This window comes from Liolophura sinensis, chromosome 7 (assembly GCF_032854445.1).
Source record: "Liolophura sinensis isolate JHLJ2023 chromosome 7, CUHK_Ljap_v2, whole genome shotgun sequence".
In the NCBI taxonomy this organism is placed as follows: domain Eukaryota; kingdom Metazoa; phylum Mollusca; class Polyplacophora; order Chitonida; family Chitonidae; genus Liolophura; species Liolophura sinensis.
The window spans coordinates 43,187,800-43,202,376 of NC_088301.1; the positions used below are offsets into that span (position 1 = coordinate 43,187,800).

General features: G+C 36.6%; 1 protein-coding gene across 1 annotated transcript in view; it reads left to right on the top strand.

The window, feature by feature from the left end:
• The first annotated feature begins 9,197 nt into the window (after positions 1 to 9,197).
• Positions 9,198 to 14,577, top strand: part of LOC135471814 (cyclin-dependent kinase 17-like) — a 40,872-nt gene continuing 35,492 nt past the window's right edge. The window contains exon 1 of the mRNA XM_064751169.1: positions 9,198 to 9,945. Coding sequence (XP_064607239.1) covers positions 9,816 to 9,945 — 130 coding nt within the window. The 5' untranslated portion in view covers positions 9,198 to 9,815. The remainder of the gene's footprint in view (positions 9,946 to 14,577) is intronic.

Sequence of the window (14,577 nt, forward strand, 5' to 3'; positions counted from 1 at the left end):
CCATTTTTAGTGGTAGATAGTGCGCTAGCGCAGCGTAATGACCCAGAAGCCTCTCACCAATGCAGTCACTGTGAGTGACAGCTCATGCTGGCTTCCTCTCCAGCCGAACCTGGGAAAGTCTCCAGCAACCTGTGGATGGTCTTGGGTTTCCCCTGGGCCCTGCCCGGCTTTCTGCCACCATAATGCTGACTGCCGTTGTATAAGTGAAATATTCTGGAGTATGACATAAAACACCAATCAATAAATAAATAAAGCATATTATTGTGCTTCATAAGCATGTAAAGTTTGAGATCAATACATACATTAATTTTTTAAATGAGCTCCACTGTACTTAGTACAACAAAGTTAGTTGCTAACTTTATTTTGTACATGTAAGCTATAAATAACATTGGAAGGTATAGGGAAATGGCTAATTTTATTTTCAGGACTATACCTAATAAAAACTGACGGTTATAATCTGTTATGAATCAAAATTACCTGGACAAGACACTAAGCTTCTCAAGCCCTGCAAAACACTGAAGTATATTTTTTGTATGTACTTCAATGTAAAATTTCAGTGCACTGTTGTGGTAGGTACATCAATGACTGGTTGGAAGGTGTGTGTAAAAGAGATGCCTTGTTTTTTCCATGGTCTCAAACTAATTGGCTTCACACTTCACACAGATTCATACATCCAATGCTCTTCTAAGTTCTGATGTGACAAGTACTACCTTGCATTCACATCTGCAGGTTGCCAGGATATCACCAAAACCGCCATAAATTGGTGTTCAGCCCCATGGCTAAAATATATTCCCATGTTACTCAGTTCTTGCGTCAGGACAAAGACCACTCTTCCAATCCAATAAAGCTTTTTGAAATAAAATGGGTTTCTCTCCGTCTTTTTCTAGACCATGCGCTCACCACTCTTCTAAAGGTTCAGCTTTATACAACAGCTGACTTGTATAAGTCAAATCGCCTAATACCTTAGGTCAAATCATCTACAGTCAGATAACCTGACAAAATAGGTAATGGATGTATTGGATTAATAGCTCCTTTTTAACTGTATTTGTTTGTACATATATTGAAAACTTGTCCATTTTGATGTCTGTACTTCAGGAAAGCCTCATTTTACAGCCTTTACTAGTAACAACAAGTAGCATCAAAGTGGAGTTCTGCAAATAGCCAACAAGTTATCTCCATTTATGCCAGCTCACCAAGCATGAAAAAAAAAATCTGAAGACTGATATCTGAAAAGACATGTACTGTTTTTACTTTTAATAAAATACATTTGTACCAATATATGTATCTTTTTTTTAGCCACATATGCTTTGGTTCCTAAATCACATTTAACTTTCAGCACCAAAATTATTTCATACAAAATGTGTTTCTTTTGAAACTACAGAATCTCTAACAAATTGTATACAGATAATAAACATCAACTTAATAACAATGTATTTGCTACCATAACAATACAACAAAACAGTGTATTATTACCTTGTATATATTGACACACTCATTGGTATCATACGTCACAAGAACTGTTTATTATCTGTATTCCATTTGCTTGAGATTCTCTCGTTTCAAAAGAAACATATTGGTATGAAAATATTTTTGGAAACTATTATGTGCTTTATGAACCAAAGTGAATTTGCTTAAAAAAGATACATATATTTGTACAATTGTATTTTATTGAAAATAAAAATATAAAAATATATCTGGATGTCCCTTTTTTTCATGCTTGGTGAGCTGACTTAAACAGAGATAGTATGGGACGTAAAATGAACCTTTCCTCAAATATAGACATCAGATATGAAGGACAAGTTCACCACACAAACAAGCACAGATAAAAAGGAGCCAGTAAATTGAGTAATCCAATATTCCCTTTACAAATATTGTTAGGCTATATGACTTAGACTGTAGACGATTCAACCTGAAGTATCAGGCGATTTCATACTGGAGAGCTGGCTGTTAGACAGTATGGCTAGTTTCTGATATATTGTGGTCAACCTGTTCTTGTTGAGAGCTAAGTATTCTTTTCTGGATAAGCTGAACAAAGGGTAGATAACTAACATGAAGTACTGTATAGGACTAGTTGGGGCATTATATCTTACTTACTTACTTACCTGATCGGTGTTCAACACTGTATTCAGGATATTTTGGACATATAGAATGGCATGCAGCCTATGGCTGACAAATAGTAGTAGAGGGTTTGACTTGCTGAACTGGCTGTCAGATTTATGGGTGGTGGTTATCAGAGTAAACCATCCCTATGTACCTTCCAGACTTAAAACCACTGCTGAAGAGCAAGAGCTGGATTCGAGCATACAATATCACTGGTCATGGGCCAGTTTAATGAGATAAAGAAAAAAAAAAGACACTTTATTGAACCAGCAAGGTTCCATGTCATGTTAGATGTATGAAATTGCGGAAGAACTTCGTTATCACTCGAGTGTCATGACTTACTTGACCAACAGCTCCAAAAACACCACATTGCTACAACAACCGACAAAAACGAAAAATATGGCCAATAACGTCTGCATGGTAGATTCAGGAAGATTCTTCCCACTTAAGGCACTCGCACTCCGCCAGGCTATAACACAAAAGTACTAGTGCCAGTACCGTTATCTTAAACCTAAAAAACTGCCCGTTTGCGAGAAGCGGATTCTACACCAAGAGCTTGGCAAGAAGCTCGCAACTGGCATGACTTGTAATATCTTTTACGACAACTATTTTTGGGTTTTGTATTACACGTAATGACATCAATAAATATGGACTACTCGCTTTCGTAACGGTTCACCACGCGTAGAAACGACATGTGCTGTTGGTAACCGGAAGTCAATACGTAATGAGTTTAGCCTCTTACTCCATTGAAAAATATTTAAAATTGCTCAATTTGCCCTCTTTTTGTTTTAATTGTAACTTAAATTACATTAGCACACATTAAACAACAGGTTTATAATATTCTTAGAAACTGATTATACAAAAATTAAAGAATTGAAAATCATACGAACTGAATTTAGCAATGCTGGAAGGAGCCTCTCAAAGATCAAAAGATGTTGTGCGAGAGATAAAGGCAAGTACACTGTCAAGGTGCAAGTCTTTGAAACGCCGTTTTGTTTTCTGTACGTGATGTGTTATGTCTCACTATTGAAGCGAAATTGTATGTAACATATGTAAACACAGGACACTAATTATGTTGAGTCGAAGTTTATGATATATTTCGTTCGGTTTTTAAAAGCAATGCCGGTATTGATTTTTTCATGTTGTATCGTAAAGATATGTTTTTCAACGGTTTGCAATTACGGAGACTTTTTAATTTTGGGAAATCACAAAATTTCCGTCCTTACCTTATTTGGTAGATTTGAACTGTATGGAAATCAAAGAATTATTGCTTTTGGTTTTTTTTTTAGATTTATAATGGCGCACATGTTCCTTAATTTGATGAGTAACACATTGATCTCCCTTGGTATAGAGACTGATTTAACCACATTAACGAAATTTAGAAGTGTTGGAATATACAAACAGATGATAATTTTAAGACAAGAATTAAAAAAAAAAACAAAAAAAAAAACGTAACAAATATAATCACAATTCATGCTTTTTGTGTACAGATCATATACATGTACGTTTCAGGTGTAACTTTTATCATATTATGGCATTAATTAATATGAATTTGAGACCATGCACATCTGGGCACTTCACTCACATGAGGCAGCAGCAAACATGAAGAGATGACATGTTAAGGTATAGAGAAATGAACAAGGTGGGACGATATTATCAGAAGTATGCCAAATGTTACCTGGAAATTGCAGTATGTTAAGCAACAGAACAATCTGCACAGAGGCTGTAAATTGAGAAAGTCAATAAGACCTGGCTTTGGACTCATGAGTATGGGAAACAGAATTTGTATTACCTCACATGCTGTTCTGGCAATGTTTTCACCACCATTCCTGAGCGAGTTAAGCATGTTGGTGCTAAGCAAAACAGCAGTAGAATGTATGTTTGTTTGCAATTCCCAGGTGCTCTATGCGAGGTATATGTGGAGTGGAACATAATTTAAAGCTGTACATAATTTAAAGCTGTACATTTTTCATGCAACATTGAACAGTTAAACGTGAATTGCAATTATTTTGGATGTGCTACTATTATTTTCAAAATGAGAGTCATAGTCATATGGGTCACACCCTGTCAAATCAGCCAAAAAATTTTTCATATACAGTGATCGCTTGGATTATTTGGGAATATTCTTAAACATACCTAAGCATAAATGAGGAAGGTTTGCCAAGTTATATCTGCAAATTCTAAGTGGCTTTTGAGCCCTTTAGAAACACCATGTACTGTTCATTATTGACAGTCTCAAAATGCTTATTTGTTCTGGAATCATATTTAGTTGACTGTAATTACCCGTTCAAGGGTGCCAAAGGACAAGAAACCTACGTTGTGGGGTTTTCCTAGCCAGGCCTTCAGAATATGGCCTCGGAAAAAGAATATGTTCAATACTTTTTGAGATAATAGCCCTTAAACATCACACTTTGATTAATGCTTTTGGTAAATTTGGTTATTTCAGTGAGCGATAGGTCAGGTGAAAAATTTAGGAAATCTTTGTTACCTGGTTATTATTATTTAAGTACAAGGTCATTTGCACTTCAAAGCTTTCTCTTTGATGTTGCTGGTGTCTTAACTGTGCTCCATTATTGTCCAATATTTCGGATATTTAATTTCCAATGCACTCTGAGCCTATTGGCTTAAACTGACATGCATATTTTTTTAATTTTTCCCCCTTTGTGCCATGTTTGAGAATTACTTCATATTAGATGCTTGAAGATATTTCTTAAAATTGAAATTGAAGAATTAGATGTTAAATTTATTTATTTGATTTGATTGGTGTTTTAACGCTGTACTTGGCCATCATTACGGTGGGAGTAAACCAGGTCTGCCTGGGGAAACCCACGACCATCCTCAGATTGCTGGCAGACCTTCACACTTATACCTGGAGAGGAAGCCAGCATAAACTGGACTTGAGCTCACAGCGGCATTGGTGAGAGGCTCCTGGGTCATTAGGCTGTGCTAGTCCGTTAACCAACTGAGCAATTAAATATTAAATGGTTGTTTGTCCATCAGTTTGTGAAGGTGGTTGGCTTTTGGTGGCTGGGTTTGGTTTGGATCAGTGTGTTCTATTCTACAATCAGGTAACATTAGACTTTACGTTTTAGAAGACAAATGCATACATTTAGTTTATATTATGTGATCATATGAAACTACATGGATTAACCCATTTATTTCTCTCAGATTCAGTAGATTTATGTAAATTCCTATCCAAGATCTTGAAAGACATTGAAACTTGCTAGCAACTAAGAAATCTGTTTTAGTATATTTATTTATTTCTAAAAGAAGTTAACATTTATTATTCATATGAAATTAATAATGCATACGGCCTTCCTGTGTGCCATAATACATGCTGTCAGTAATTAGCTTATACCGGCCCGGATAGCACTGTTGGTAGAGCGTGCGCTTCAGGACCGGTAGATCCAGGATCAATCCTTGATGGAGTCACACCTAAGACTTTAAGACACCTAAGACACCTAAGGCTTGGCGTTCAGCATGAAGGGGATAGTGCAACGACTGGTTGACCCGTATCAGTATAACGGCTCAGGCGGGGCGGCTTACTTGCCTTCGGTAGGTTGTCTCAGTGAAGCAGCATTAAATAAAAGGAGCGGTGGAAATCCGTCCTGCAACAAGGTGGCACATTACACTTACATGCACCCTAATGATTCCTTCGTCGTCATATGACTGAAAAATTGTTGAGTACGATGTTAAACCCCAAGCACTCACTCACTCACTCAGTAATTAGTTACATTATTTTGGGCACTCCCTGACGCTGTAATGCCATATGTGTCATTACTGATGCAATAGAGGTCATTAAATGATCATCAGAATTGGCATTATTTTAACTTCACATGGTTAAATACATGTAAATATTTTGTGCACCATATGATCATTAAGGATTCGTTCATACTACTCTTCACGTATTAGTATGTTTTATCTGTATTTACGTGGTTAGCTGTTATGTGAATCTGAGGACTGTTTTCTGTGCAGCTGCAGTGAAATTGGCATTACAGATAATATTTTATGCTGTACATGTACATATATACATCATTATCAGTTGACATGAACTTCAGGAATATAGTGTACAGTGTAGGTGTGGGCTGTGGTATTTGTGGATATGTATTTGTCCAGTGATAATAGGTGTGTCATTTTTTTTTCAACAGCTGTTGTTGGCAAGTGTATGTAATTGTACTTTTGATAATACCTCCAACTGAAAATTACATGAGTTTACATGCAGATTAGTGATATGTATGTTATATATAGATTAGAGATTTTGTTTTAGCCAGGTAAACAAAAATTAAGAATAGCGATTTGGGTTCACAGTGTACACTATTTATGTTATATTTATGCATGTAACTTCTCCAGGTGAAAACTAGGTTTTTATTATTGATTCAAGTTTGGTGACTGAAAAGTTGGCTCCATTTTCTCAGAGTTTTCAGACATTTAAGTGCAAGGTTTTTTTATTCTTTGTCACTGTTAAAGAGCTTCACCAGAGTCAGAACATTTCCACCTGAGAGGAAGCGTTACATGTGCTGATTAACCAAATTGTGGAGGTGGGGGTTGTGGTGTATTAAATATTGTAAGTCTTTTGAACCTTAGATTTAGCTCCCTTCCTTAGGACTTGCATTGTATATACTGTGATTCTAAAATCTTGGCCTTTTTTCTCTTGATTCAGAGGTAGTTGTTCAAAATCCTGAATTACAAAAATATTTCCAAAAAGTGCTACATGTAAGAATTTCATCAATCTGGTTATTTGTCTACCTGATTTGTGGATACACTGACTCCTGTAAGCAGAGAACCTGGATAAGATTTTGAGTTGGGTAATGAAATAATCTCTATATTTGGTAACCTGTGGGTAATCTTTGAATTATGCTAATTATCCTAGACTTAAGACTTGCTGGCTCATAGTTAGTGTTCTGCAATATGTTAAATGCCTTGATGTCTTCAGAAGTGAATTGCAATGTACCTTCACCTTCAAGTGACCATCCTCCAAATAATAGGAAGACAAGACTATTTAAGGATCAAGATAATATTATATGTAGTCTAAATATCATTAGTATATAGATGTGTTTAACCTTTATAGGTGAGCAAAGTGTCAGTCATGTATTGCTTAGTTTGGCCATACATGTATATGATATCCTAGTTGTTCCTAAGAGCCCCTGGTTACTTTCCTGTCATACATGTAGGTGTTCTTCGTTAGCTGTCTTTCCAGTGCACCCTTGAGCCTTTTGACAATTTGATTTGGGAAAAGTGTTGTAGGTTTTAACCTTGTCTCAAGCCAGACTGGTATGCATGTTATTACCATGGGATTTGGCAGTGGAACTTGGTCGGTCCAGGTTGTAGTCTTGTTTTATAGATTCATGTGTGGATTGTGTGACTGTTGACTGGTTCAAGAGCATGTGTGTGTGTGTCTGGGTAAGTTATCATGCAGCAGATTCCGGCATTGATCCTTGTCCAGTTTAGTGCCCTTCTGTTGGAGCTTTGAGACAGAATAGGACCACAATAAATTAGCTAATGTTGTATCTGTCTGCCATTATCCTTGGGCTCCCTAGTCCGGTATTGATTTTGGGTCATTTCTGGTCCAGACCAATGTTCATTCAGGTTTCTTGGAATGTTCTTTGCGTATAGCGTGTGAACGGATCAGGGAAGGTATGTAGGAAAATTGGCTGTCTTCAGTGTGTTAATAATGGCATGACTGGCTTTGGTTATCGGAAGCATTTCCCAGTGTATACTTCCTTAGTAGGCTTAAGTAGCAAGATTGTGTACATGTGCATGTGCTTATGGTGGCTGGGATTGACCTAGGGGGTTTGAATCAAGCAAGTCAGGTTTCCACTAAAATATTCCTATAGTATTAGTATTCATGTATCCGTACATTATGATTTAACCATGATGTAGATGTAATCAGCTTGTTGCGTAAATTGTGTGTAATTGTATGATAATGTCTTATGTATACAGCATAAAATATTAATGTTGTGGAGATGAATGTCATATGTTCCACTTTAGTAATCTACAACATTTGTAGACAGTGTACATGTAAACCAACAGTGTATAGTTGTAGATTGACCTTGATAGGTTTTATAAATACATGCAAGCTGGATGGGTAACCTTAAATCATCATATTTAGACCATGCAGTATTATCTGCCGGTGGTAACAGTGATGGTACTAGTAATGCATGTATAGTGTGCATTTGATTGCAATTTTCAGTTTAATTATAGTATTCAATGGTCAAGTACTATCAAAAGCTACTGTGTGAACAGGTACAGGTACATACAGTTGATACAACGTTTACAGCTAGACATTTTATATATACATGTATATGTGTATATGCTACATCTTTTAATAAACTTGAGGAAATGTGTGGGTTCCCTGAGCTCTGCCCACTTTCGTCCCACAATAACGCTGGTCGCTGTCATATATAAGTGAAATACACTTGAGTATGGTGTAAAACAGCAATCAATAGACCATTAAATACACAAATATACATTTAATGCATTTAATATATATATATATATATTTATATATTATACATGCATATACAACTCCAGACCTGTAAATTAAGGTCAAATAATTTTTTTAGACATGAGAATTTAAATTACTGACAGTCGTGACATATTATGAAGAGTTCAGTTTTCTGTGCTGTCCATTGATAATAATGCACTTCATTTTTTGTACCAAATACATGCATGTGCATGTACGTGGACAGGTTGAAAGTTGTCAGACCATGCTTCTGAATTGATTCAGATATATGCTAAATGTAGACATATTGTGATTTCTGTAACTTCGACATAGATCTGTCAGAAGAAACATTTAGTGGGTTTAATTAGTTTTCAGTGGTGAATGTTTGTTCATTCAAATATGGTCATCAAGAGTTAACCATCAATTTCATGCTAGGTTGATAATATGTTTGTAAATTGAGAGTATTGTTTATGTTCATACATGTACATGTATTACCTGTAGCTTTAGCACATGGTATCTTACACAGTTTTGTAGAGTTACATACGTGTACAGCGTGTGAAAATCTTGGGAAAGGTCACCTTGAGTCTGCAATTATTCTGTAATTATCCCTCTTCATTTCTGTAAACCACCTGTTTATGTACTTTCCTTCTTTAGCCAAAATGAAACCAAACAGCTCTTTGATAGGTCTTTGAAATATGTCAAAAGCTGTTTATCCTTGGATGAGGTAGGTTAATATCTAAAGGTCCTGCCAAAGGTTACTTAAATGATCAGAGCTTAAGCCTTATGGTGATGTATGGAGTTAGTGTGAAAACATGTCAGGGTTACATGCCTGTATTGAATTTGAACTTTGTCAGGTTGAGTCTGAAATACTGACATTTTAGTTTACTGTACTATTCCATAAATCTTTTCTTGACCTTTGGGTTATCTACATTACGCATTGCTCTATCAGAGTAAGTAGATAAAGTGTTGCTTGTGATATTAGGACAGATTTGTGTATATATCTAGAACAGGATCATCTGAATACATTTACCTTTAATTTATGCAAAGTATGTATGTGGAAATTGTGCTAATGCTGATAGTCTTATTATTTCAGGTGACTCCAAAATGTTGACAAACTAAGCAATAGTATTTCATGATCAATGTGTGTAGCCCATGGGTCCTGTTTGCGGAACGGGTTGGCCACAGGACGAGCAGCAGTTACACTAAAGCCCGGTGAGGGCGTCGGATACAGGCGCCCACAGGCCATGTCTTCACCTCCAGTCTCCCACAGAGGATGATGAAGCGCCTCAAGAGACGCATCTCACTCACCTTGAGGGGCAGCCATGCCATTAATGAGAGCCTTTCAGAGCTGGCTGAACAGCTCTCTGTCGAGGAAAATGGGGAAATAAAGGAGAACGGAGCAGGTGAGTACCTGTTACATTCCCACTGTACTCTTCCATACATTGGTAGTATTAACAGCTTATTTTCACATTCACTGGTGTTTGTGCACAGTGCACTATAAATACATGTGCTATGAGGTGACACAACTTAGGAAACACAGTCCCTATTTTTTTAACCAGTGTGTCTTGCCAAATGCAGTGGACTTTCCTAATGACTTGATTACAGTGCACCCAGCCAGAAAAAATCCATAGCAAACATGTTCATCAATACTTAATTGTGGGCAAATGCGTGTGTGTGGAAATGATTTCAACGCATTACCCCATAATGACATAATGTGATGTCTACTCAGTTTACATACATGTACATGCATTCATGATCTGTCTCACCTGCTTCACCATAGATTTGTCATTATTCACAAATTTGTCATTATGGCATTTTTCCAACAAAGACATAGTTAACTTCATGATCTATGGGCGTTTAAAGGTCCAGGTGTGCAATAGCATCCTCACTAGGCAAGGAAAAAGGTTCTAATGTTATTGTTCTGTTATTCGCTGTTACTATTGTTACTGGCTGTCAGTATTTTGCATCATTGCTGTTTGCATCTTCTTGTTACTGACACCTAATACTGAACTGCATGTACTCTTTTTGAGGTTATCTGTTTAAATTACATTAGGAGCAGTTTATTTATTGATATTATAATGTGTCCCTCTTGCCTTTCTTATTTACCACAAATTTAGATTGACAGAGCTTATGTCTTCATCCCCATGCCTGTAGTTTCTTCATGCATGTAGCTCATTAGTGCAGTGCAGCAAGATCTTACTCCAATCTTGGCCCAAAGGTATGCAGACTGTCAGTGTACGATCTGCGGACCATCCACCACTATTGTTCCCCTCATGCTTTGAGAAGCAAATGATCTGCAGACCATGGATGGATCAGAGTTCCTTATCATTTCTGAGATAGGCAAGGCAGACCCCAGTCTTTTATACGGTCAAGATACTGTTGATACATTGGTGAGCTTGTCTTACAGCTTTGATGCAAGTTCAGGCCACAATAACCCCAATTTGAACATACAGTATGCATAATCCAGCTTTCTTATACTAGTGATAGGTGCTCTTGACATTACTGTTTTAATCTGTTCATGACAGCGGAAAGAATTGGATATCAATGCGCTGTCACACAGTTTTACAGGAAATTAATATGGAATATTCAAGTCTAGACTGAGACTGGAATGTTTTGTTTTTCTAGATAATGTCATCATAAACATGTGTACAGATCAGGGTATTTTTTTTTTTTTCATTGCCGTTTTACATCGTACTCAAGAGTATTTCACTTGTCCGATGGCAGCTAGAGCTCGGGGGAAAAACCCATGAACATGTGCAGGGTTGCTGGCAGACTTTCCCACATATTTGACCGATCATGGTATGATATGCTAATAATGATTGTTGAATTTTGTAGATTTGACCAATTCATAGTATTGTTCTACATGGTTTTGTAAATCCAAAAGTGTATAAGTCAAGATTTAAGGGATAATACCGAGCTTGATCAATTAATACTATTTTGAATAACTGGGACCTAGTCTGCATGACAAATGAAATACTAAGTTAAGTTTTACCTGGAGTTAGTATGTGCATTTGAGTGAAAAGCAGGACTATCATTAGTATGATCTGCTGTTTGGTTAATGCTGGGTGCCAAAAGAAAAGGGGCACAACTCTCATATTCCTCTCACTTGTGTGTAGATATGCACATACAGGTACATGTACTGCATTCTCTTTGACTGTGCTATTTGTAAATGTAATTCTAACACATCTGCCAAATGCATACTACACAGAATAGAGTCGTCGAATGCATATATCGGACTGTATATGCCGTGATTTTTTCATGCGACCCAACACTGTTGCCGAAGAGTAATGTCATAGCGTTCAACAGGTTGTTCCAACCACAGGGAGGATAAGTTGGTATGGTGCTTAGTTTAAGGTTATTATGTTAAACTTAGGCAGACTTCTTACTCTACACTCGCTGAAAGATCTATATACACTTAGCAACCATGAAGTATAAACAATGAAGAACGACCCCAAGTCTACATACACATGTCAATTTATTTATTTTGTTTTTCCACCGAAATTTTTGACGGATCATGTTGAGTCAAAAACATCCAGTCTTTATCATTTTATGTGAAAAGTAAAATGGTCTTTTCCAGCGCCCAGACAAAAAGCTGACCTCTTTTCCGATGTTCGTATGACACACTGCACACGCGAATATCTAATGACGGGCAAGTAAGTGTACGTGTATATCCACGTTGTGGGCTACATGTTGTCAGTGACAGCAAAAACAGTTGAGATAGCCAAGAGTTCGCATCTGAACAGTGGTAACATCCTTCGTACGTGTAGATAGTTCACCAAGTTCATTCATGCTGCTTGCTGCAGAAGCCTGATGTGTAGAGCTTGTCACCATGTTAGCTAAATATCCTTTCATGATTGCCATCTGTTGGTCGCTTATAAGTTTTATTTCCATATCTCAACACTCCTGACTGAAAATCTTCGCACGAAGACTTAGTTTAGGGAATGTCTGAAACTCATCCAACAAACAGTGTGGACATGTCACGTGCGAAATACAGTATTCTCATTAGTTCTCACATGTGGACCCTGTGGTTGACAAAGTGAACTCTTCCACGGAGCGATCAGTGCAAATGAAGTGTAAACAAAATAAAGGGTTGAATGGGTATCAGTTTGAAAATCGAAAGGCACATTAGTGTAAAATACATGCGAGCGGGTGATCTGTTAGAATATGAATAATGGTATCAAAAGTGGTCCATTGTTTTTGGATGAAGCCGCACAATGGACACTTCCATTTTCACTGCAGTTATCACAACGTATAGGCAGTGAATGAAGCCATTATTTCTTAATTATATTGTACACTGTAAAAATATCAGTCGGTAAAGTAAACACTTTTAAAGAGCAGAACAGACACAAAGTGCTTTTAAGCATTTTGATCATTTTTAAGAAGTAAGTGTACCACGTACATGTAGAAGCTAGTAAATTTTTTAATAGAATTTTTTTGCATTTTTCCATTAAATATCATAGAATTGGCATAGAGCAGGTCATATCCTGACTTTAAAATGTGATTAGAGTATTAACATACATGGGTGTGCTTAGGTTTGTTGCAGTTACTGGTATGTACAGGAATCAAGTGTTTTATCCAGAGATGACCACTCAACCTAACTTCATAAAGCAAAATGGCCAATAACATGTCTGTAGTTGTTTTTCTGTGCGTCTGCTGCTGTCACAACTAGGCACATTTACAACATTCACAGATAACCATAAACATTAGGTAAAAGGATGTCCATGCAGCTGAAGACAAAGTGCTAGTAAAGTTTTATGTCAAACTCCACTGAGTGAAGACATCAGGCTGTTACAATGGGAAAAAATGGCATATCTGGTACACCACTAATCTGTTGGCTTACTGCCGTACCAGACATCAGTAATTTTTTTGTCATTTGTTTGCTATGCATATTTACTGGTATTTATGTTTAAGTATTTGCCCTGTTTGTGATTATAGGCTTTCCTGATAAGCATAATAAGAGAGTAAGTTTAGTCTCAGGTATGGCTGACTGGGATGTAACTCAGTTTTGCTGCTCCCTATCCCCTCAACCATCCAACATATGAAGAGTCAATTTTACCAGTCAGTCACCTTGGTAATTTTTAGATACATGCATTTTATTTCTTAATACGTAGTATTTGATGAGGCCTAACATATAAAACTACAAAAAAAAGTTTATTGGTTTTCTTCTTAGCGTATAAATGGCTTTCAGACGGCCTAAGCGGTCAGTCCTAGAAGTTAAGTAGCTTGCTCTCGTTACATCAACGGTTATAGCTGTCAATACAACTTTGTTAGGGAGAGAGCCCAAATTAAGGCACTAAGCTGTCTGGGCATTCTCAGTAGGTTCATCGATGACATCATTTCCGAATATTTTCTACCTTTCATGAAATCAAAATATAAAATATACCTCATAAATGAAAATTTATCTTTGTTTAATAGTACCATGTCATGTATCATTAAAATACTAAGCTAAAGTTTGTGTTGTATGATAAAAAGAGTTCAAGCAATTTTTTAAAATTGAATATTTTTTGTCAGAATAAAAATTTAATATCTTGTCTAGTTAATGTTTCAAACAGTGAGTTCATCATTTGATTATATGAATACGCATTTTATTTTAGTTATTGCTGAAAGAGGTTTTGACATCACATAGAAAATTAAACAGGCATGTATTGGACATCCTGTATCATTGTTTGTGGTCGGAGAATTCACACCTTGTAGGGGTAGTTAATGTTGATGGCATGAATGAATTTTTTGGCCCAGGATACATGTGGATACTGACAAAATTCTTGTGGCATATGTTGTGTTTAGGTATGTGTGCTCAAATATAATAACATAATATTATTCTGGTGGTAAATGAATGTTGGTGACATCACTGGCACATAGCACTCTCAGTACTGGTCATAAAACCAACCCTACCTGAGATTTTCTGAAAAAGCTATTTGGCCTACAATTTATGTACATGTAACTAAATACCTGGAATTAAATGTATATAAATCTGTTACTTTTGTATGCTGAATTGGTTAATAAGGCTCTCTCGGTGGAAGCATAGTTCACCTTAA